The following is a 22,868-nucleotide window of genomic DNA, read 5'->3' on the forward strand; positions in this document are numbered from 1 at the left end:
CTGAGGCTTTACAGGAGCATGCAGCTATGTCCTGCTGAGGCTTTAGAGGAGCATGCAGCTATGTCCTGCTGAGGCTTTAGAGGAGCATGCAGCTATGTCCTGCTGAGGCTTTAGAGGAGCATGCAGCTATGTCCTGCTGAGGCTTTAGAGGAGCATGCAGCTATGTCCTGCTGAGGCTTTAGAGGAGCATGAGGCTAAGCGATCCCTTTTTCTAATCTTCTTTCTGAGGGAAACTGCATGCACGTTTTCTTACCTACTCCTGCACGTTTTCTTACCTACTCCTGCACGTTTTCTTACCTACTCCTGCACGTTTTCTTACCTACTCCTGCACGTTTTCTTACCTACTCCTGCACGTTTTCTTACCTACTCCTGCACGTTTTCTTACCTACTCCTGCATGTTTTCTTACCTACTCCTGCATGTTTTCTTACCTACTCCTGCACGTTGTCTTACCTACTCCTGCACGTTTTCTTACCTACTCCTGCACGTTTTCTTACCTACTCCTGCATGTTTTCTTACCTACTCCTGCATGTTTTCTTACCTACTCCTGCACGTTTTCTTACCTACTCCTGCACGTTTTCTTACCTACTCCTGCATGTTTTCTTACCTACTCCTGCACGTTTTCTTACCTACTCCTGCACGTTTTCTTACCTACTCCTGCACGTTTTCTTACCTACTCCTGCACGTTTTCTTACCTACTCCTGCACGTTTTCTTACCTACTCCTGCACGTTTTCTTACCTACTCCTGCACGTTTTCTTACCTACTCCTGCACGTTTTCTTACCTACTCCTGCACGTTTTCTTACCTACTCCTGCACGTTTTCTTACCTAATCCTGCACGTTTTCTTACCTACTCCTGCACGTTTTCTTACCTACTCCTGCACGTTTTCTTACCTACTCCTGCATGTTGTCTTACCTACTCCTGCACGTTTTCTTACCTACTCCTGCATGTTTTCTTACCTACTCCTGCATGTTTTCTTACCTACTCCTGCATGTTGTCTTACCTACTCCTGCATGTTGTCTTACCTACTCCTGCATGTTTTCTTACCTACTCCTGCATGTTTTCTTACCTACTCCTGCATGTTTTCTTACCTACTCCTGCACGTTTTCTTACCTACTCCTGCACGTTTTCTTACCTACTCCTGCACGTTTTCTTACCTACTCCTGCATGTTTTCTTACCTACTCCTGCACGTTTTCTTACCTACTCCTGCACGTTTTCTTACCTACTCCTGCACGTTTTCTTACCTACTCCTGCACGTTTTCTTACCTACTCCTGCATGTTTTCTTACCTACTCCTGCATGTTGTCTTACCTACTCCTGCATGTTGTCTTACCTACTCCTGCATGTTTTCTTACCTACTCCTGCATGTTTTCTTACCTACTCCTGCATGTTGTCTTACCTACTCCTGCATGTTGTCTTACCTACTCCTGCATGTTTTCTTACCTACTCCTGCATGTTTTCTTACCTACTCCTGCATGTTGTCTTACCTACTCCTGCATGTTTTCTTACCTACTCCTGCACGTTTTCTTACCTACTCCTGCACGTTTTCTTACCTACTCCTGCATGTTTTCTTACCTACTCCTGCACGTTGTCTTACCTACTCCTGCACGTTTTCTTACCTACTCCTGCATGTTTTCTTACCTACTCCTGCACGTTTTCTTACCTACTCCTGCACGTTTTCTTACCTACTCCTGCACGTTTTCTTACCTACTCCTGCACGTTTTCTTACCTACTCCTGCACGTTTTCTTACCTACTCCTGCACGTTTTCTTACCTACTCCTGCACGTTTTCTTACCTACTCCTGCATGTTTTCTTACCTACTCCTGCATGTTTTCTTACCTACTCCTGCATGTTTTCTTACCTACTCCTGCACGTTTTCTTACCTACTCCTGCACGTTTTCTTACCTACTCCTGCACGTTTTCTTACCTACTCCTGCACGTTTTCTTACCTACTCCTGCACGTTTTCTTACCTACTCCTGCACGTTTTCTTACCTACTCCTGCACGTTTTCTTACCTACTCCTGCATGTTTTCTTACCTACTCCTGCACGTTTTCTTACCTACTCCTGCATGTTTTCTTACCTACTCCTGCACGTTTTCTTACCTACTCCCGCACACGTGTACTTGTCAAGGTTTCGGTCGAGTCAACTATTTCGGTCAAATACATTTATTCACAGATAGTGTGTGTGACTTATCATGTGGTTCCAACGTTGACCTCCACCCCCCTGTCAGCAACTCTCCCACAATCATTAAACCAACCACCTGCACTTTCACCCACTCACTCCATACACAACCACCACCTGACACCAAAGGTTTGAAGACCCGAAAGACGCTGAATAACAACATCAACCTTTAAGGAAAAGCTTGGTTCCCAAAATAACAACAACAACAACAACATAAAGACTAACAAGTAATCCATGTTAAGTCAAAGGCAAGCCAACAGTTCCGGTTACAAGTACAACACTTACATCCCACCAAACATAGAAAGTCATCCACCACCTTCTCCCCAAATATCAATATGTCAAGGATAACTGAAATACATACAAGTAATATCAAACATATCCACAATTACAGTAGGTTCCCATGCACAACAACAAGACTAAGACAACCTAAAGACAAAAAGAGAAACAGCTTCCACAGACAATAGAAAGGGCAAGCAGAAACAGACTTAAGGGGTCCCAACACACAACCTTGATGCACACCAAGAAAACCCAGCAGTACACTGGGAGAAAGAGACACAGAGAGATAGAGACCAGGGGGATCTGGTGCGTTACCGTGACCGTGAGGAGGTAAATTGAGATGCAGGGACGTCTTAGGTTGAGATTCAGGTGGTAGTAGGGGGTCCTGTTTGAGGCCTATGGGGTTGAGGGAGGGGCAGAGGGGGGATGAGAGGGAGAAGGGGGAGAGGAAGCACAGGGAGGTGGTTTGACACGTCACACCTGTGTGGGTAGGGGAATCCTCGTGTAGGTTGAAGGAGGTAATATTACACCTTACTTGTGTGCAGAAAAAATAGTGAAACTCTGAAGGGGGTTGGTGGGGGGCTGACATTAAACGACAAGTTTGATGTCAGACAACAATAGAATGCTCATGATGTCACTGTGACAACTGTCTACAGACATGTCAATAGACGTAGTATAAACCAGCCTTTAGTCTTGAAATCTTTGGTTGTTTACTACACTACCTTACTCACTCTGTTTAGCACATGGCCTCAGGTGAATCCTTAAAGAGATGGGTGGGGCTAAGGCTTAAGAGGGTGTGAACGATGCTGAAATGGTGTAGACAAAGAAGAGCTCTACAGTAGGTGTACCAAAACATTAAAGTTACAAGTTTATCAATTTTCAATGCATGATTACTTTCCCATTGTTCCTCAACTGTAGTGTATGATATATCATTTAGTAGCTATGAGTCTCTATTTTTATGCAATGTAAAAAACACAATTTCAAATTTTGCTACAAAAGACCGAATTGAGCCGGTCGGTCACATTTGTATTCACAGTCATGTAAAATCCATAGATTAGGACCTAATGAATTTAATTAAATATGACTGATTTCATTATATGAACTGTACCTTAGTAAAATCTTTGAAATTGTTGCATGTTGCGTTTATATTTTTGTTCAGTACATGTAAAACTGTTATTTCAAACCAACACAGCCGAAACCATGCAGATATGTGGGAAACACAGCACACACATGTCATAGGTCTAAAAGAGTAATTATGAGACTCATTGTGTTGCTGTTTATTTGACTATTGATTAGTTGAATGTTTGTACACAGCCGGGGATGGGAACATGCAGTATTATCACCACAGAGCAAAGGAACAGGTGTACTCTAAAGGACACTGCACTCCATACCAGCGGACCCATGGGTCCAGGACAGCGTGCGAGGGACTCGGGAGGGACTAGCTACCTCTGAAGTAGGGCACATAGTTGTGCTGCTGGAGCAAGGCCAGGGTGGTGGGGTTGAGGGGCAGAGGAGAGTTTCTACCTCCAGGAGAGACTCTGCCACCGGGAGACATTTTACCAGGCTGTGTCAACGCCCCAGGCACCTGCAGCCCCCCAGGGAACTTGGGGGGTAGACCCCTTGAGTAGTCCATGGGGAGGGAGGAGGAGTCCCTAGCCAAGGAGGAGAGGTACTTAGGCCCCCCCGTGTAGGCTGAGGGGTGGGGGAGGGAGCTGGAGTCAAGGGCCTGGCCATATCTATTACCCATTGCTTTAACGGCCATATAAAGATCCTCTGTAGGAGAAAATGGTTGAGGAGAAGGACAAGATGTTTTTTAGGGCACAGAGGACACTGCCAATAGTAGTGTCCCCCACCCAATAGTAGAGTCCCCCACCCAATAGTAGTGTCCCCCACCCAATAGTAGTGTCCCCCACCCAATAGTAGTGTCCCCCACCCAATAGTAGTGTCCCCCACCCAATAGTAGTGTCCCCCACCCAATAGTAGTGTCCCCCACCCAATAGTAGTGTCCCCCACCCAATAGTAGATCAATCCTGTTCTTTACACATTCTGTGGTAATGCCATGTTATCATGGTACCACCTCAGTCAACGAGCAGAAAGGAATGAGAACAGGAAACAGAATCTTCAAATAAACATGTGTCCTCTAAAGCAATAGAATCAACCAATCAAGATGACACCTAAATCAGGTTGCACTTTTTGGAATATGATGCAACGTGGTAAAAATTACATCAGGCACTATAAGCAAATGCTGCATATTATTGACTACATTTGTAGATATGCATATCATTATATTATAATAACGTATGATATTCATAATAGCTAAATACTTTTACTATACATTAACTATGATATACCGCATTTGACTGTGTTTTTTCTTGTTTTAACTACTGCTAGCTGACGGGTGAGGGAGGAGGGGTGAGGGAGGAGGGGTGAGGGGGGGTACCTACCCGGCCTGCTGTAGTTCTGGGGGGAGCGAGAAGGGGTATACCCTCCATACTTCCCCAGGGAGCTGTTGGAGCTGGGGCTGGAGGGCCTCCTCTGACGAGGAGACTTCTCTCCGTCACCCTGGAAACAAGGACGGGAAGTGATGTCATAGTGATGTCATAGGGATGCCATACAAAGAGGGAAACTGTTGTCATGGATAGAGCCAAATCCGTAACACAGAACGTTCACTCACTCTTTAATCACAGTGTATGGCGCGAGGGAGAGGAGGAAAAGAGAGAGAGAGAGAGAGAGAGAAAGAGAGAGAGAGAAAGAGAGAGATCGAGAGAGAGAGAGAGAGAGAGAGAGAGAGAGAGAGAGAGAGAGAGAGAGAGAGAGAGAGAGAGAGAGAGAGAGAGAGAGAAAGAGAGAGAGAGAGAGAGAGAGAGAGAGAGAGAGAGAGAGAGAGAGAGAGAGAGAGAGAGAGAGAGAGAGAAAGAGAGAGAAGGCAGCTCCCTTGTTCCCTTCCTTGTCTCCTTACCTCTCCGTAGTGTCGTTCCTCTGAGGGGTAGCTGACGTAGGGACTGTAGGAGAGCATGTCTGGCCGGTCGATGTTGTAGATGGCCTTGATCTTTGGCAGAGCAGCAAGGTCTTTGTAGTCCAGCATCTCATCTCCTAGTTTGGCCTGGGACACAGAGGAAACACATCACATCAGTCTTTTAAATACCAACCACTTTGATCATGACAAAATGATAATGGTATAAATACTGAAGTCAACTTAGCACAGTGGACAACCCTGGTCCAGGAGACCTACAGGATGATGGGCAGGCTTTTGCTCCAGACCATCACTAACCCACGTGAGTCAACCAATCAACTATTCATCTAGATCATATGTAGTTGAATCAGGTGTTTTAATGCTGGGTTGGAACAAAACAAAACCCTGCACACAGTCACTGTTGCTCTTCTGGACCAGGGTTTGTGACCACTGTTGTCCTGTGACTCCCTCTAGTGGCGAGGTGAGGTGGTGCTCACATATATGACCCTGTTAGGAGAGCCAGACGCACTGGAGGCTGGGACAGAGGTGATGCTCTCAGAGGAGGTCCTGCTCACCTGGAATATAGACAACAAGGAGTTAACTCTACTCGTTATCAGAAAGGAGAGAGAGAGAGGTAGACATGGAGAGAAAGAGAGACAGAGAAATGTAATCACTCTTGAATTGAAAACTTACGCTTCACATTTCGACTCTCAGCGAGTTTCTCAGTGCCACTAACTTGAGGATAACTATGAGCCTTTGTTTACAAATAGCAGTGTGACAACAGAAGTAAACAACAGCCTCCTCTAGTCAAAAACAGCACGCAGCATCATTCACGGTGACAGCAGTGGTAACCTAAACAGTCTCCTGACACAGTGACTGGGACGCCAGACAGACACAGTAGAGTTGTTCATTAGTGAAGCTCAGGTGGGTCAAAATGATCAGTGTCAACCATCTATTCAGGCATTACAGTTAGGCATGGGGCTAATTCCATTTCAACTTAATTCATCCCCTGAATTGAAATGGAATGGATCCAAACCCTGGTTATTAACATACTACCACAGTCAGTCACTGTTTGGGTTGGATCACATGATCAGCCCAAGGGTAATGTGGGCGTGGCTAGCTACTGAGTGTGAAGCCTGTCAAGGGTCAGGGGGTCAACCCCATGCAGAGGGTGGAGGTGAGGGGGTCTTGGCTGAACATGCATCACAAACCTGCTGCTCAGGGACGTCATTGAGCTGTATCCGGACCTGCTTCTGGGAACAACAGGTGTATTACATTGGGGAGGGGAAGGGGAGAGAGCACTGATCTGGGACCAGGGCTTACTAACTTACTGCACAGTAAGTGAAATTATTAGGTGCCCTTCGTTCAGGTAATCAAGATCCAGTCAACACAGTCCCAGGCAACACAGTCCCAGTCAAAACAGTCCCAAGTCCCAGTCATCAAAGTCCCAGTCAATACAGTCCCAGTCATCACAGTCCCAGTCAACACAGTCCCAAGTCCCAGTCATCACAGTCCCAGTCAATACAGTCCCAGTCATCACAGTCCCAGTCAACACAGTCCCAGTCAACACAGTCCCAAGTCCTAGTCAACACAGTCCCAGTCATCACAGTCCCAGTCAACACAGTCCCAGTCATCACAGTCCCAGTCAACACAGTCCCAGTCAACACAGTCCCAGTCAACACAGTCCCAGTCAACACAGTCCCATCTCTAATGGGGCAGAATACAAGTTGACATACAAGATGATGTGTGGTTTAAACATTATATTGTGATGAGTATGACTCCTCATTCAATACTGTAACACAGCCTTAGTTAAACTGTAGAGCTGCTGTAGAGTCATTTGTCATGGACAGATGCACGTAACATTAAAATGGTAGTAGTGTCTGTCGACAAACTGTGAGATGCGAAACCTTTTCGTCACTGATCATTTGGACACATCACGATTTTGCAAGCGATCGCATCTTTTGAATTTCAGAAGAGGAGGGGACATTTTTCCCGTAGACTTGACTGAAACTGGCTGAGAGTTTCTGTTTAGAGGGATGGAGACTTCACTAGTCCCGTTAGTCTATTTTCAAACACGTCTCGGAGAGAGAACTCACCTTACTCTTTTCCTCCTGTCTGGCTGCCTGTCTGCAAGGAGGATGCCAGATGGAGTTACCTGACAGACAGGAAAGGAGGGGAGAGAGAGAGAGAGAGAGAGAGAGAGAGAGAGAGAGAGAGAGAGAGAGAGAGAGAGAGAGAGAATGAGAAAGAGAAGGGAAAGAGAAAGGGAGAAAGAGAGAGAGCGAGAGAGAGAGAGAGAGAGAGAGAGAAAGAGAAGGGAGAGCGAAAGCGAGGGAGAAAGAGAGAGAAGAGAGGGAGGAAAGCGAGAGAGAGAGAAATACAACGAAATGCATTCATTTCAAATGTCATAAACTGTACAAAGCATAGTCTTTCCCCAGAGCATCAGTTGCTCCTGACAGAGCGTCATGACTTTGGCAGATGAGAGATCCAAAATACGCCAGTGACTGTCCTATCCCCAGCTGTCTCCCTGTCACTGTGACATAAGCTAATACCAGCCCAAGTCTAAGGAAGCTAATTCCAGTAGTAAATCTGTCAGATAGCAAACTGCAGGGAGAGAGAGACAGGCTTTCTGTAAATCACAGACTGGAGCCAAACTTACAGCAATAGTGCTCCAGGAACAATAAATAAGAAACGAGGTGACTCATAAGGCTGAGGTTGTGTGAGGTGATACATTCATTAACACTGTAATCCAATTCATTAGCATTGGGCAGATGTTCTGTAGCTCTATGGCTTTATGGCAGCTGGGCTATTAGTGAGATAAGTTTCTGTGTTGATGGAAGGCTGTTGGTGCTAATCTGAGTAAAAAAGAGAGAGAGAGAGCGAGAGAGAGAGAGAGAGAGAGAGAGAGAGAGAGAGAGAGAGAGAGAGAGCAGGAGATAGAGAGAGAGCAGGAGAGAGAGAGAGTAGGAGAGAGCGAGAGAGTATGTGAGAGAGAGAGAGTGAGAGAGAGAGAGAGAGAGAGAGAGAGAGAGAGAGAGAGAGAGAGAGAGAGAGAGAGAGAGAGAGGGAAAGAGATGGAGAGAAGGTGACAGAGACAGAGGAAAAGAGAGGTTGGTTTACCTTGCAGGTACATCTCTTCTCCCTCTCCAAACATCTGCTCACACCTGGCACAGCGGGCACATGAGGGGTGGTAGTGTTTCTCCCCAGCCTGGTACAGACAAGAGGTCAGAGGTCACACAAAGGTTAAAAAGGTCTTCACTGACATCGAAACAAGAGGTTACAACCTAGGAAATCGACAGTGAGAGAATACTGAAGAACTGACAAATGGTAGCAGAAATAAAACAATCCACAGCTGGTTTACAAACACTTTACAAGCAATATCCTACAACCAGACAAAACAACATATCAAGTCTAAAGCAGAGGCCTCGTGTGGATGTGTTATTGGTTAGTAGGCTGCTGATGCTGCTGGTTTAACCCTTACCTAGAGTAATATTCTGTAAGCTTCTCCAATTAACATCACTAATTAAAGTGGAGTCGGATGAGGCGCAAAACAAAGTGCAGTTATCCAACATCGCCACAAGGGGGTGGTGAGGTACAGGCCACAATACTGCAGGTCGGCTACGGGATCACTAAGAATGTCTACAGGACCATCCAAACCTTTATGAGACTAATCAAGACGTCTAGAAGATGACATGACACCAATGAACGCTGTCTATGTGCTCTAGCACCACAGTAAGACGTATGGTTTCACATTGACCTGCTAAAGGATGGATAATCACTTATTCCTGAAGCTGTGGAGGAGCTAGAAATGACCTATGTCTATAATGAGAGGATTTCATGGTGTGGATGGCACACTCTCTCTCTCTCTCTCTCTCTCTCTCTCTCTCTCTCTCTCTCTCTCTCTCTCTCTCTCTCTCTCTCTCTCTCTCTCTCTCTCTCTCTCTCTCTCTCTCTCTCTGCATGCTGGGAGTGTTTGGTGCATGCTGGGAATGCATGCTGGGAATTGTGTGAGTGTAGAGTTATATATCTCGGTTTTTCTTTTACGTTCCCTTTCTTGGTGCTATCTTCTTTTTTTCTTCCTATGATTAAGGTTATCCTTATTTTTATTTAGTTGTTGTGGTAGAATTAAGTATATTGTTTTTTGTGTCAAAATTACCTTGGTTTTGGCGGGGATGGCGACCCACATGGGGACGCCGTCCCTGTCACTTCGGCACGGCTTTAGGTGTGTTACTGAAGCTACTGTCACGGTGGAGGAGTTTCTGGTCGCCGTAGGAGAGAAGGTAGGATATGAGAATGTTGCTTATGCGTCACGGATTAATAAAGCGGTGGTGGTTTTTCTTAAAGAAGAGTGTCTTGTTGATCGTATGGTTGAGCATGGTTTACTTCTTAAAGAAGAGTGTCTTGTTGATCGTATGGTTCAGCATGGTGTACTTCTTAAAGAAGAGCGCCTTGTAGATCGTATGGTTGAGCATGGTGTACTTCTTAAAGAAGAGCCCCTTGTAGATCGTATGGTTGAGCATGGTGTACTTCTTAAAGAAGAGCCCCTTGTAGATCGTATGGTTGAGCATGGTGTACTTCTTAAAGAAGAGAGTCTTGTAGATCGTATGGTTGAGCATGGTGTACTTCTTAAAGAAGAGCGCCTTGTAGATCGTATGGTTGAGCATGGTGTACTTCTTAAAGAAGAGCCCCTTGTAGATCGTATGGTTGAGCATGGTGTACTTCTTAAAGAAGAGCCCCTTGTAGATCGTATGGTTGAGCATGGTGTACTTCTTAAAGAAGAGCGTCTTGTAGATCGTATGGTTGAGCATGGTGTACTTCTTAAAGAAGAGCCCCTTGTAGATCGTATGGTTGAGCATGGTGTACTTCTTAAAGAAGAGAGTCTTGTAGATCGTAGGGTTGAGCATGGTGTACTTCTTAAAGAAGAGCGTCTTGTAGATCGTATGGTTGAGCATGGTGTACTTCTTAAAGAAGAGCGCCTTGTAGATCGTATGGTTGAGCATGGTGTACTTCTTAAAGAAGAGAGTCTTGTAGATCGTATGGTTGAGCATGGTGTACTTCTTAAAGAAGAGCGTCTTGTAGATCGTATGGTTGAGCATGGTGTACTTCTTAAAGAAGAGAGTCTTGTAGATCGTATGGTTGAGCATGGTGTACTTCTTAAAGAAGAGAGTCTTGTAGATCGTAGGGTTGAGCACGGAGTACTTCTTAAAGAAGAGAGTCTTGTAGATCGTAGGGTTGAGCACGGAGTACTTCTTAAAGAAGAGCGCCTTGTAGATCGTATGGTTGAGCATGGTGTACTTCTTAAAGAAGAGCGTCTTGTAGATCGTATGGTTGAGCATGGTGTACTTCTTAAAGAAGAGCGTCTTGTAGATCGTATGGTTGAGCATGGTGTACTTCTTAAAGAAGAGCCCCTTGTAGATCGTATGGTTGAGCATGGTGTACTTCTTAAAGAAGAGATTCTTGTAGATCGTAGGGTTGAGCATGGTGTACTTCTTAAAGAAGAGAGTCTTGTAGATCGTATGGTTGAGCATGGTGTACTTCTTAAAGAAGAGCGTCTTGTAGATCGTATGGTTGAGCATGGTGTACTTCTTAAAGAAGAGAGTCTTGTAGATCGTATGGTTGAGCATGGTGTACTTCTTAAAGAAGAGCGTCTTGTTGATCGTATGGTTGAGCATGGTGTACTTCTTAAAGAAGAGCCCCTTGTAGATCGTATGGTTGAGCATGGTGTACTTCTTAAAGAAGAGAGTCTTGTAGATCGTAGGGTTGAGCATGGTGTACTTCTTAAAGAAGAGCCCCTTGTAGATCGTATGGTTGAGCATGGTGTACTTCTTAAAGAAGAGCCCCTTGTAGATCGTATGGTTGAGCATGGTGTACTTCTTAAAGAAGAGAGTCTTGTAGATCGTAGGGTTGAGCATGGTGTACTTCTTAAAGAAGAGAGTCTTGTAGATCGTATGGTTCAGCATGGTGTACTTCTTAAAGAAGAGAGTCTTGTAGATCGTATGGTTGAGCATGGTGTACTTCTTAAAGAAGAGCGTCTTGTAGATCGTATGGTTGAGCATGGTGTACTTCTTAAAGAAGAGCGTCTTGTAGATCGTATGGTTGAGCATGGTGTACTTCTTAAAGAAGAGAGTCTTGTAGATCGTATGGTTGAGCACGGAGTACTTCTTAAAGAAGAGCGCCTTGTAGATCGTATGGTTGAGCATGGTGTACTTCTTAAAGAAGAGCGCCTTGTAGATCGTATGGTTGAGCATGGTGTACTTCTTAAAGAAGAGCGTCTTGTAGATCGTATGGTTGAGCATGGTGTACTTCTTAAAGAAGAGCGTCTTGTAGATCGTATGGTTCAGCATGGTGTACTTCTTAAAGAAGAGCGCCTTGTAGATCGTATGGTTGAGCATGGTGTACTTCTTAAAGAAGAGAGTCTTGTAGATCGTATGGTTGAGCATGGTGTACTTCTTAAAGAAGAGAGTCTTGTAGATCGTATGGTTGAGCATGGTGTACTTCTTAAAGAAGAGCCCCTTGTAGATCGTATGGTTGAGCATGGTGTACTTCTTAAAGAAGAGAGTCTTGTAGATCGTAGGGTTGAGCACGGAGTACTTCTTAAAGAAGAGAGTCTTGTAGATCGTAGGGTTGAGCACGGAGTACTTCTTAAAGAAGAGCGCCTTGTAGATCGTATGGTTGAGCATGGTGTACTTCTTAAAGAAGAGCGTCTTGTAGATCGTATGGTTGAGCATGGTGTACTTCTTAAAGAAGAGCCCCTTGTAGATCGTATGGTTGAGCATGGTGTACTTCTTAAAGAAGAGATTCTTGTAGATCGTAGGGTTGAGCATGGTGTACTTCTTAAAGAAGAGAGTCTTGTAGATCGTATGGTTGAGCATGGTGTACTTCTTAAAGAAGAGCCCCTTGTAGATCGTATGGTTGAGCATGGTGTACTTCTTAAAGAAGAGAGTCTTGTAGATCGTATGGTTGAGCATGGTGTACTTCTTAAAGAAGAGAGTCTTGTAGATCGTATGGTTGAGCATGGTGTACTTCTTAAAGAAGAGCGTCTTGTTGATCGTATGGTTGAGCATGGTGTACTTCTTAAAGAAGAGCGTCTTGTAGATCGTATGGTTGAGCATGGTGTACTTCTTAAAGAAGAGCGTCTTGTAGATCGTATGGTTGAGCATGGTGTACTTCTTAAAGAAGAGCGTCTTGTAGATCGTATGGTTGAGCATGGTGTACTTCTTAAAGAAGAGAGTCTTGTAGATCGTATGGTTGAGCATGGTGTACTTCTTAAAGAAGAGAGTCTTGTAGATCGTATGGTTGAGCATGGTGTACTTCTTAAAGAAGAGCGTCTTGTAGATCGTATGGTTGAGCATGGTGTACTTCTTAAAGAAGAGAGTCTTGTAGATCGTATGGTTGAGCATGGTGTACTTCTTAAAGAAGAGAGTCTTGTAGATCGTATGGTTGAGCATGGTGTACTTCTTAAAGAAGAGAGTCTTGTAGATCGTATGGTTGAGCATGGTGTACTTCTTAAAGAAGAGCGTCTTGTAGATCGTATGGTTGAGCATGGTGTACTTCTTAAAGAAGAGAGTCTTGTTGATCGTATGGTTGAGCATGGTGTACTTCTTAAAGAAGAGCATCTTGTTGATCGTATGGTTGAGCATGGTGTACTTCTTAAAGAAGAGAGTCTTGTTGATCGTATGGTTGAGCATGGTGTACTTCTTAAAGAAGAGCGTCTTGTAGATCGTATGGTTGAGCATGGTGTACTTCTTAAAGAAGAGAGTCTTGTAGATCGTATGGTTGAGCATGGTGTACTTCTTAAAGAAGAGCGTCTTGTAGATCGTATGGTTGAGCATGGAGTACTTCTTAAAGAACAGAGTCTTGTAGATCGTATGGTTGAGCATGGAGTACTTAAAGGAATGTTTATTCAAGTTACGCCGCTTTTTTCTCCGTCAACAAGGGTAACAATTTAAAATGTACCGCCGTTTATTCCCAATGAGTTATTGGAGCGCGAGCTATTGCGGTTTGGGAAGTTCGCAAGTTCAATTAAGATTGTCCCGTTGGGTTGCAAACACCCGACGTTGAAACAGGTTATGTCGTTTCGGCGACAGGTGTTTATGTTTTTGGACTCACCGGAGCAGACTTTAGAGATATCGTTGTATGTATCTGATCACTACTGTAGTAGGGTTGGAAGGTTAGACAGGTTGTATGTATCTGATCACTACTGTAGTAGGGTTGGAAGGTTAGACAGGTTGTACGTATCTGATCAATACTGTAGTAGGGTTGGAAGGTTAGACAGGTTGTATGTATCTGATCACTACTGTAGCAAGGTTGGAAGGTTAGACAGGTTGTATGTATCTGATCTCTACTGTAGTAGGGTTGGAAGGTGAGACAGGTTGTATGTATCTGATCACTACTGTAGTAGGGTTGGAAGGTTAGACAGGTTGTATGTATCTGATCACTACTGTAGTAGGGTTGGAAGGTTAGACAGGTTGTATGTATCTGATCACTACTGTAGCAAGGTTGGAAGGTTAGACAGGTTGTATGTATCTGATCACTACTGTAGTAGGGTTGGAAGGTTAGACAGGTGAGAGGTTAGACAGGTATCTGATCTCTACTGTAGTAGGGTTGGAAGGTTAGACAGGTTCTATGTATCTGATCACTACTGTAGTAGGGTTGGAAGGTTAGACAGGTTGTATGTATCTGATCACTACTGTAGTAGGGTTGGAAGGTGAGACAGGTTGTATGTATCTGATCACTACTGTAGTAGGGTTGGAAGGTGAGACAGGTTGTATGTATCTGATCACTACTGTAGTCGGGTTGGAAGGTGAGACATCAGATACATACAACCTCTCTACTGTAGTAGGGTTGGAAGGTTAGACAGGTTGTATGTATCTGATCTCTACTGTAGTAGGGTTGGAAGGTTAGACAGGTTGTATGTATCTGATCACTACTGTAGTAGGGTTGGAAGGTTAGACAGGTTGTATGTATCTGATCACTACTGTAGCAAGGTTGGAAGGTTAGACAGGTTGTATGTATCTGATCACTACTGTAGTCGGGTTGGAAGGTGAGACAGGTTGTATGTATCTGATCTCTACTGTAGTAGGGTTGGAAGGTTAGACAGGTTGTATGTATCTGATCACTACTGTAGTAGGGTTGGAAGGTTAGACAGGTTGTATGTATCTGATCACTACTGTAGCAAGGTTGGAAGGTTAGACAGGTTGTATGTATCTGATCTCTACTGTAGTAGGGTTGGAAGGTGAGACAGGTTGTATGTATCTGATCTCTACTGTAGTAGGGTTGGAAGGTTAGACAGGTGAGAGGTTAGACAGGTATCTGATCTCTACTGTAGTAGGGTTGGAAGGTTAGACAGGTTCTATGTATCTGATCACTACTGTAGTAGGGTTGGAAGGTTAGACAGGTTGTATGTATCTGATCACTACTGTAGTAGGGTTGGAAGGTTAGACAGGTTGTATGTATCTGATCACTACTGTAGTAGGGTTGGAAGGTTAGACAGGTTGTATGTATCTGATCACTACTGTAGTAGGGTTGGAAGGTTAGACAGGTGAGAGGTTAGACAGGTATCTGATCACTACTGTAGTAGGGTTGGAAGGTTAGACAGGTTGTATGTATCTGATCACTACTGTAGTAGGGTTGGAAGGTTAGACAGGTTGTATGTATCTGATCTCTACTGTAGTAGGGTTGGAAGGTTAGACAGGTTGTATGTATCTGATCACTACTGTAGTAGGGTTGGAAGGTGAGACAGGTTGTACGTATCTGATCAATACTGTAGTAGGGTTGGAAGGTTAGACAGGTTGTATGTATCTGATCTCTACTGTAGTAGGGTTGGAAGGTTAGACAGGTTGTATGTATCTGATCAATACTGTAGTAGGGTTGGAAGGTGAGACAGGTTGTATGTATCTGATCTCTACTGTAGTAGGGTTGGAAGGTTAGACAGGTTGTATGTATCTGATCTCTACTGTAGTAGGGTTGGAAGGTTAGACAGGTTGTATGTATCTGATCTCTACTGTAGTAGGGTTGGAAGGTTAGACAGGTTGTATGTATCTGATCACTACTGTAGTAGGGTTGGAAGGTTAGACAGGTTGTACGTATCTGATCAATACTGTAGTAGGGTTGGAAGGTGAGACAGGTTGTATGTATCTGATCACTACTGTAGTAGGGTTGGAAGGTTAGACAGGTTGTATGTATCTGATCACTACTGTTGGAAGGTTAGACAGGTTGTATGTATCTGATCACTACTGTAGTAGGGTTGGAAGGTGAGACAGGTTGTATGTATCTGATCACTACTGTAGTAGTGTTGGAAGGTGAGACAGGTTGTATGTATCTGATCACTACTGTAGTAGGGTTGGAAGGTTAGACAGGTTGTATGTATCTGATCTCTACTGTAGTAGGGTTGGAAGGTTAGACAGGTTGTATGTATCTGATCACTACTGTAGTAGGGTTGGAAGGTTAGACAGGTTGTATGTATCTGATCACTACTGTAGCAAGGTTGGAAGGTTAGACAGGTTGTATGTATCTGATCACTACTGTAGTCGGGTTGGAAGGTGAGACAGGTTGTATGTATCTGATCTCTACTGTAGTAGGGTTGGAAGGTTAGACAGGTTGTATGTATCTGATCACTACTGTAGTAGGGTTGGAAGGTTAGACAGGTTGTATGTATCTGATCACTACTGTAGCAAGGTTGGAAGGTTAGACAGGTTGTATGTATCTGATCTCTACTGTAGTAGGGTTGGAAGGTGAGACAGGTTGTATGTATCTGATCTCTACTGTAGTAGGGTTGGAAGGTTAGACAGGTGAGAGGTTAGACAGGTATCTGATCACTACTGTAGTAGGGTTGGAAGGTTAGACAGGTTCTATGTATCTGATCTCTACTGTAGTAGGGTTGGAAGGTTAGACAGGTTGTATGTATCTGATCACTACTGTAGTAGGGTTGGAAGGTTAGACAGGTTGTATGTATCTGATCACTACTGTAGTAGGGTTGGAAGGTTAGACAGGTGAGAGGTTAGACAGGTATCTGATCACTACTGTAGTAGGGTTGGAAGGTTAGACAGGTTGTATGTATCTGATCACTACTGTAGCAAGGTTGGAAGGTGAGACAGGTTGTATGTATCTGATCTCTACTGTAGTAGGGTTGGAAGGTTAGACAGGTTGTATGTATCTGATCACTACTGTAGCAGGGTTGGAAGGTTAGACAGGTTGTATGTATCTGATCACTACTGTAGTAGGGTTGGAAGGTGAGACAGGTTGTATGTATCTGATCTCTACTGTAGTAGGGTTGGAAGGTTAGACAGGTTCTATGTATCTGATCACTACTGTAGTAGGGTTGGAAGGTTAGACAGGTTGTATGTATCTGATCACTACTGTAGTAAGGTTGGAAGGTGAGACAGGTTGTATGTATCTGATCACTACTGTAGTAGTGTTGGAAGGTGAGACAGGTTGTATGTATCTGATCACTACTGTAGTAGGGTTGGAAGGTTAGACAGGTTGTATGTATCTGATCACTACTGTAGTAGGGTTGGAAGGTGAGACAGGTTGTATGTATCTGATCACTACTGTAGCAAGGTTGGAAGGTTAGACAGGTTGTATGTATCTGATCCCTACTGTAGTAGGGTTGGAAGGTGTGATATTACTCCTGTGGGTTTCTCTGATCACCATATTGTTACTGTTGATATTCACTTGTCCTGTCCACGAAGGTCATCACTTTACTGGTATTTTAATGTTAAATTGTTACATGATGTTATGTTTTGGGAGGGTGTAGTGGAGAAAGGGTGTGCCAGACTGTCAAGGTGGAAATGGGTGCTACCCCAGCTGTCTTATAGGGGAAGGGTATTGGTAGATAATAATCTTGCTGCCTCTACCCTTTGGCACAGACTAATGATTTTGCAGCCACCCAGGGCTGGGAGCCAGGAGGTGATCGGGTCAATCAATCTGATACAAGAGCTTCAGAGGACCTTTGTCAATTTCTTCTGGTCTGGACAGCACTGGATTAAAGCTGCAGCCCTGTACCTGCCACTGCACGAGGGTGGGCAAGGCCTTGTGGACATTTCTTCCAGGATCATGGCTTTCCGGCTCCAAGCAGCCCAGAGACTGTTGTACAGAGACGGTTCTAGCTGGGTCGACACAGCCTACACATTGATGAGGAGAGCGGGCTGTTTGGGCTTAGACAAGCACCTTCTCCTCTTAAAGCTGGAGGGGGGTGATTTGTCTGGCCTGACTCCATTCTATGAGTCTGTTATGCAGGCTTGGAGAGTTTCCTCTTAAAGCTGGAGGGGGGTGATTTGTCTGGACTGACTCCATTTTATGACTCTGTTATGCAGGCTTGGAGAGTTCTTGTCAAGTCCCGTAAGGCCGGCACGCCACCAGGGATGTGGCTTTTTGAAGAGCCTCTTTTTCACAAACTGCCGATTGAAAAGAGGACAGCTGACCTCTAATGGAGGATTATACATGGAGCCATAGCCACCAATATGCATCTGGTACACCTGGATCCTACAGTTGGGGAGGGGTGTCCATTCTGCGCTGAGTCTGACACTCTGGCACATCTGTTTTTGCAGTGTCCCGTGTTGGTCGGGGTGATTGGCCTGATCCCTTCTTGGTTCTCAGCTTTGGGAGAGGTTTTCTCTTCCCAACTGTTTATATTTGGGCTAAAGTACAGGTTATTCGGGGACCGCCTATTACAAACTGGTTAACAATATGGATCTGTTTATGAGTATATGGGGTATTCAGAGTCTGTTGTGTTTAGTTACTGTGGAGGAGGATTTGGTGTTGTGTTTAGTTACTGTGGAGGTGGATTTGGTGTTGTGTTTAGTTAGTGTGGAGGAGGATTTGGTGTTGTTTTTAGTTACTGTGGAGGAGGATTTGGTGTTGTGTTTAGTTAGTGTGGAGGAGGATTTGGTGTTGTGTTTAGTTAGTGTGGAGGAGGATTTTGTGTTGTGTTTAGTTAGTGTGGAGGAGGATTTGGTGTTGTTTTTAGTTAGTGTGGAGGAGGTTTTGGTGTTGTGTTTAGTTAGTGTGGAGGAGGTTTTGGTGTTGTGTTTAGTTACTGTGGAGGAGGATTTGGTGTTGTGTTTAGTTACTGTGGAGGAGGATTTGGTGTTGTTTTTAGTTACTGTGGAGGAGGATTTTGTGTTGTGTTTAGTTACTGTGGAGGAGGATTTGGTGTTGTGTTTAGTTACTGTGGAGGAGGATTTGGTGTTGTTTTTAGTTACTGTGGAGGAGGTTTTGGTGTTGTGTTTAGTTACTGTGGAGGAGGATTTGGTGTTGTGTTTAGTTACTGTGGAGGAGGTTTTGGTGTTGTTTTTAGTTAGTGTGGAGGAGGATTTGGTGTTGTGTTTAGTTAGTGTGGAGGAGGTTTTGGTGTTGTGTTTAGTTACTGTGGAGGAGGATTTGGTGTTGTTTTTAGTTAGTGTGGAGGAGGTTTTGGTGTTGTTTTTAGTTAGTGTGGAGGAGGATTTGGTGTTGTTTTTAGTTAGTGTGGAGGAGGATTTGGTGTTGTTTTTAGTTAGTGTGGAGGAGGATTTGGTGTTGTGTTTAGTTAGTGTGGAGGAGGTTTTGGTGTTGTGTTTAGTTACTGTGGAGGAGGTTTTGGTGTTGTGTTTAGTTACTGTGGAGGAGGTTTTGGTGTTGTGTTTAGTTACTGTGGAGGAGGTTTTGGTGTTGTGTTTAGTTACTGTGGAGGAGGATTTGGTGTTGTTTTTAGTTAGTGTGGAGGAGGTTTTGGTGTTGTGTTTAGTTAGTGTGGAGGAGGTTTTGGTGTTGTGTTTAGTTAGTGTGGAGGAGGATTTGGTGTTGTTTTTAGTTACTGTGGAGGAGGATTTGGTGTTGTTTTTAGTTAGTGTGGAGGAGGATTTGGTGTTGTTTTTAGTTAGTGTGGAGGAGGATTTGGTGTTGTTTTTAGTTAGTGTGGAGGAGGAGGATTTGGTGTTGTGTTTAGTTAGTGTGGAGGAGGATTTGGTGTTGTTTTTAGTTACTGTGGAGGAGGATTTGGTGTTGTTTTTAGTTAGTGTGGAGGAGGATTTGGTGTTGTTTTTAGTTAGTGTGGAGGAGGAGGATTTGGTGTTGTGTTTAGTTAGTGTGGAGGAGGATTTGGTGTTGTTTTTAGTTAGTGTGGAGGAGGATTTGGTGTTGTGTTTAGTTACTGTGGAGGAGGATTTGGTGTTGTTTTTAGTTACTGTGGAGGAGGATTTGGTGTTGTTTTTAGTTAGTGTGGAGGAGGATTTGGTGTTGTTTTTAGTTAGTGTGGAGGAGGAGGATTTGGTGTTGTGTTTAGTTAGTGTGGAGGAGGATTTGGTGTTGTTTTTAGTTAGTGTGGAGGAGGATTTGGTGTTGTGTTTAGTTACTGTGGAGGAGGATTTGGTGTTGTGTTTAGTTACTGTGGAGGAGGATTTGGTGTTGTTTTTAGTTAGTGTGGAGGAGGATTTGGTGTTGTGTTTAGTTAGTGTGGAGGAGGATTTGGTGTTGTGTTTAGTTAGTGTGGAGGAGGATTTGGTGTTGTTTTTAGTTAGTGTGGAGGAGGATTTGGTGTTGTTTTTAGTTAGTGTGGAGGAGGATTTGGTGTTGTGTTTAGTTAGTGTGGAGGAGGTTTTGGTGTTGTTTTTAGTTAGTGTGGAGGAGGTTTTGGTGTTGTTTTTAGTTAGTGTGGAGGAGGAGGATTTGGTGTTGTGTTTAGTTAGTGTGGAGGAGGATTTGGTGTTGTTTTTAGTTAGTGTGGAGGAGGATTTGGTGTTGTGTTTAGTTACTGTGGAGGAGGATTTGGTGTTGTTTTTAATTGATGTGTAACTATGGTTTTGTATGAGTTTTTATTGTGTTGTGGGTTCCCAGACCCAATAAAGATTATTTAAAACTCTCTCTCTCGCTCTCTCTCATTTTCCCTTGAACACTGACCTCGGGTCAGTTTAGCATTTCTCCTACCAATGGTTCAGGTTAAGATGGGGGGAAAGGGAAGCTGATCCTGTCTCATGATAATATCAGGATATCTTTCCTGGATAACACCGGGCTCGTGCTTATCTGTGAGGTAGGGAACTCCTCTGACAGAGAGAGAGGGACAGAGTGGGGTGGGGGGTGGATGAGAGGGGGGAGGAGGGTGAGAGGGAGGGAGGGAGTAAAAGAGAGAGGAAGGTCCCTTTGAAACACCACTGCACCGCTGATCTGGAGCGATAACAGGCTGAAATGGGATTATTATTGAAACAAGGAAAGTCTTTTCTTCTTCCCGCTCCTTATCCTCCCTCCCTCTATCTCTATCTCCCTCCCTCCCTCCCTCTCCCTCCCATCCTCTCTCTATCTCCCTCCCTCCCTCCCTTCCTCTCCCTCTATCTCCCTCCCTCCCTCCCTCCCTTCCTCTCTCTATCTCCCTCCCTCCCTCCCTCTCCCTATCTCCCTCCCTCTCCCACCCTTCCTCTCCCCCCCTCCCTCCCTTCCTCCCTCTCCCTCCCTCCTTTCCTCCCTCACTCTCCCTCTTTCTCCCTCCCTCCCTCCCTCTCCCTACCTCCTTTCCTCCCTCACTCTCCCTCTCTCCTTCCCTCTCTCCATCTCCCTCCCTCCCTTCCTCTCTCTATCTCCCTCCCTCCCTTCCTCTCCCTCTATCTCCCTCCCTCCCTCCCTTCCTCTCTCTATCTCCCTCCCTCCCTTCCTCTATCTCCCTCCCTCCTTCCCTCCCTCTCTCTCCCTCTCCCTCCCTCCCTTCCTCTCCCTCTCTCTCACTCTCCCTCCCTCCTTCCCTCCCTCTCTCTCACTCTCCCTCGCTCCTTCCCTCCCTCTCTCTCACTCTCCCTCGCTCCCTTCCTCTCCCTCTATCTCACTCTCCCTCCCTCCATCTCACTCTCCCTCCCTCCCTTCCTCTCCCTCTATCTCACTCTCCCTCCCTCCCTTCCTCTCCCTCTATCTCACTCTCCCTCCCTCCCTTCTATCTCACTCTCCCTCTATCTCACTCTCCCTATCTCCCTTCCTCTCCCTCTATCTCACTCTCCCTCCCTCCCTTCCTCTCTCTCTATCAATCTCCCTCCCTTCCTCTCTCTATTCCTCTCACTCTCCCTCCCTCCCTTCCTCTCTCTATCCCTCTCGCTCTTCTCTCCCCCACAGTTTTAGGACTAGGCTGAGAGGCAGGGGAGGTGATCCATTTAGTCTCACAATGGATTTTGGTGAGAGAGGCAGAATAGAGCAGCGAGGCTGACACACACACAGGCACACACACACGCACAGGCACACACACACACACACACACACACACACACACACACACACACACACACACACACACACACACACACACACACACACACACACACACACACACACACACACACACACACACACACAGGCACACACACACACACACAGGCACACACAGGCACACTCAGGCACACACACACACCCACACCCACACCCACACACACAGGCACACACACACACACAGGCACACACACACAGGCACACACACACACACACAGGCACGCACACAGAGAACACTCACAGCAGTGGAACGGAGTGGTTGGATGCACGGAGACCAGCTGGTATTACATTGTGTCTCTCTCTGTCCTGTCTTCAAACCAGCCAACCATACACAGATCAATAAAAACCTCCACTTCCTCTTCCTTCCTCTTCCTCGTCCCTACTGTGACCCTGTGCACTCTCTCTAGTGTAAACACCACATTTATTGGGGTATTCAGAGCACTATATACTGTATGTAGAAGACAGTGTACAGAACAAGGCTATGTCGATAACTCAATTTGGACATAAATGCAGACAGAAACTTAAATCCAAGCTTCCAAGTGTTAAACTCGTTTGACAGGAGCCATTTGATCCATATGTTCTTACAGACCATTCAGACCATTTAACCACAATCCTCAAACCATCCAGTTCCTGCCTCACTAAGGCCCCTCTGTTGACTTGTCCCTCTGCGGTTCCATTCCTTGATCAATCCTAAATGCCATGACATTTAAGTGCAGGCAGGAATCCTAGGCAAGGCTCCACACAGTCCACCGTGCAGGACAGGACAGGACAGGTGACAGACTGGGGGCTGTGACCCTCCTAACTAAACCCAGTGTTGAACTGTAATGTACCGTGACTTGATCTGCATGGGTTCTAAAGGGCAATAGATAGCAGAGGCCTATCATAGCTCTCTAGGTTAGAAGCTGACTATCTCTGTCTGCTGACACTGTTTTCAATTGTGGTTCATGTGTGTTAATACAAGAGTGGGGATTGGGGCGTAGCGTGCGCACCTAAACTGCCTTGAGGAAGCCACATTGACCCTCTGCAATGAAATCACACATTGTTGTACAGTGGACCTGTGTGACACACACACAGACACACAGACACACACACAGAGACACACACACACAGAGACACACACACACAGACACACACACACAGACACACACACACACACACACACACACACACACACACACACACACACACACACACACACACACACACACACACACACACACACACACACACACACCACT

The 22,868-nt window shown here is 45.0% G+C and overlaps 1 protein-coding gene across 1 annotated transcript in view; it reads right to left on the reverse strand.

The window, feature by feature from the left end:
* The window catches only part of LOC120049471 (actin-binding LIM protein 2-like), an 82,891-nt gene that overhangs the window by 27,802 nt on the left and 32,221 nt on the right, over window positions 1-22,868 (reverse strand). The window contains exons 6-12 of the mRNA XM_038995736.1: window positions 8,530-8,617; window positions 7,506-7,564; window positions 5,907-5,984; window positions 5,416-5,559; window positions 4,901-5,018; window positions 3,903-4,229; window positions 2,772-2,852 (exon numbers count right to left, since the gene is read on the reverse strand). Coding sequence (XP_038851664.1) covers window positions 2,772-2,852; window positions 3,903-4,229; window positions 4,901-5,018; window positions 5,416-5,559; window positions 5,907-5,984; window positions 7,506-7,564; window positions 8,530-8,617 — 895 coding nt within the window. The remainder of the gene's footprint in view (window positions 1-2,771; window positions 2,853-3,902; window positions 4,230-4,900; window positions 5,019-5,415; window positions 5,560-5,906; window positions 5,985-7,505; window positions 7,565-8,529; window positions 8,618-22,868) is intronic.

The sequence above is a fragment of the Salvelinus namaycush genome, chromosome 6 (genome assembly GCF_016432855.1).
Source record: "Salvelinus namaycush isolate Seneca chromosome 6, SaNama_1.0, whole genome shotgun sequence".
Classification (NCBI taxonomy): Eukaryota; Metazoa; Chordata; class Actinopteri; order Salmoniformes; family Salmonidae; genus Salvelinus; species Salvelinus namaycush.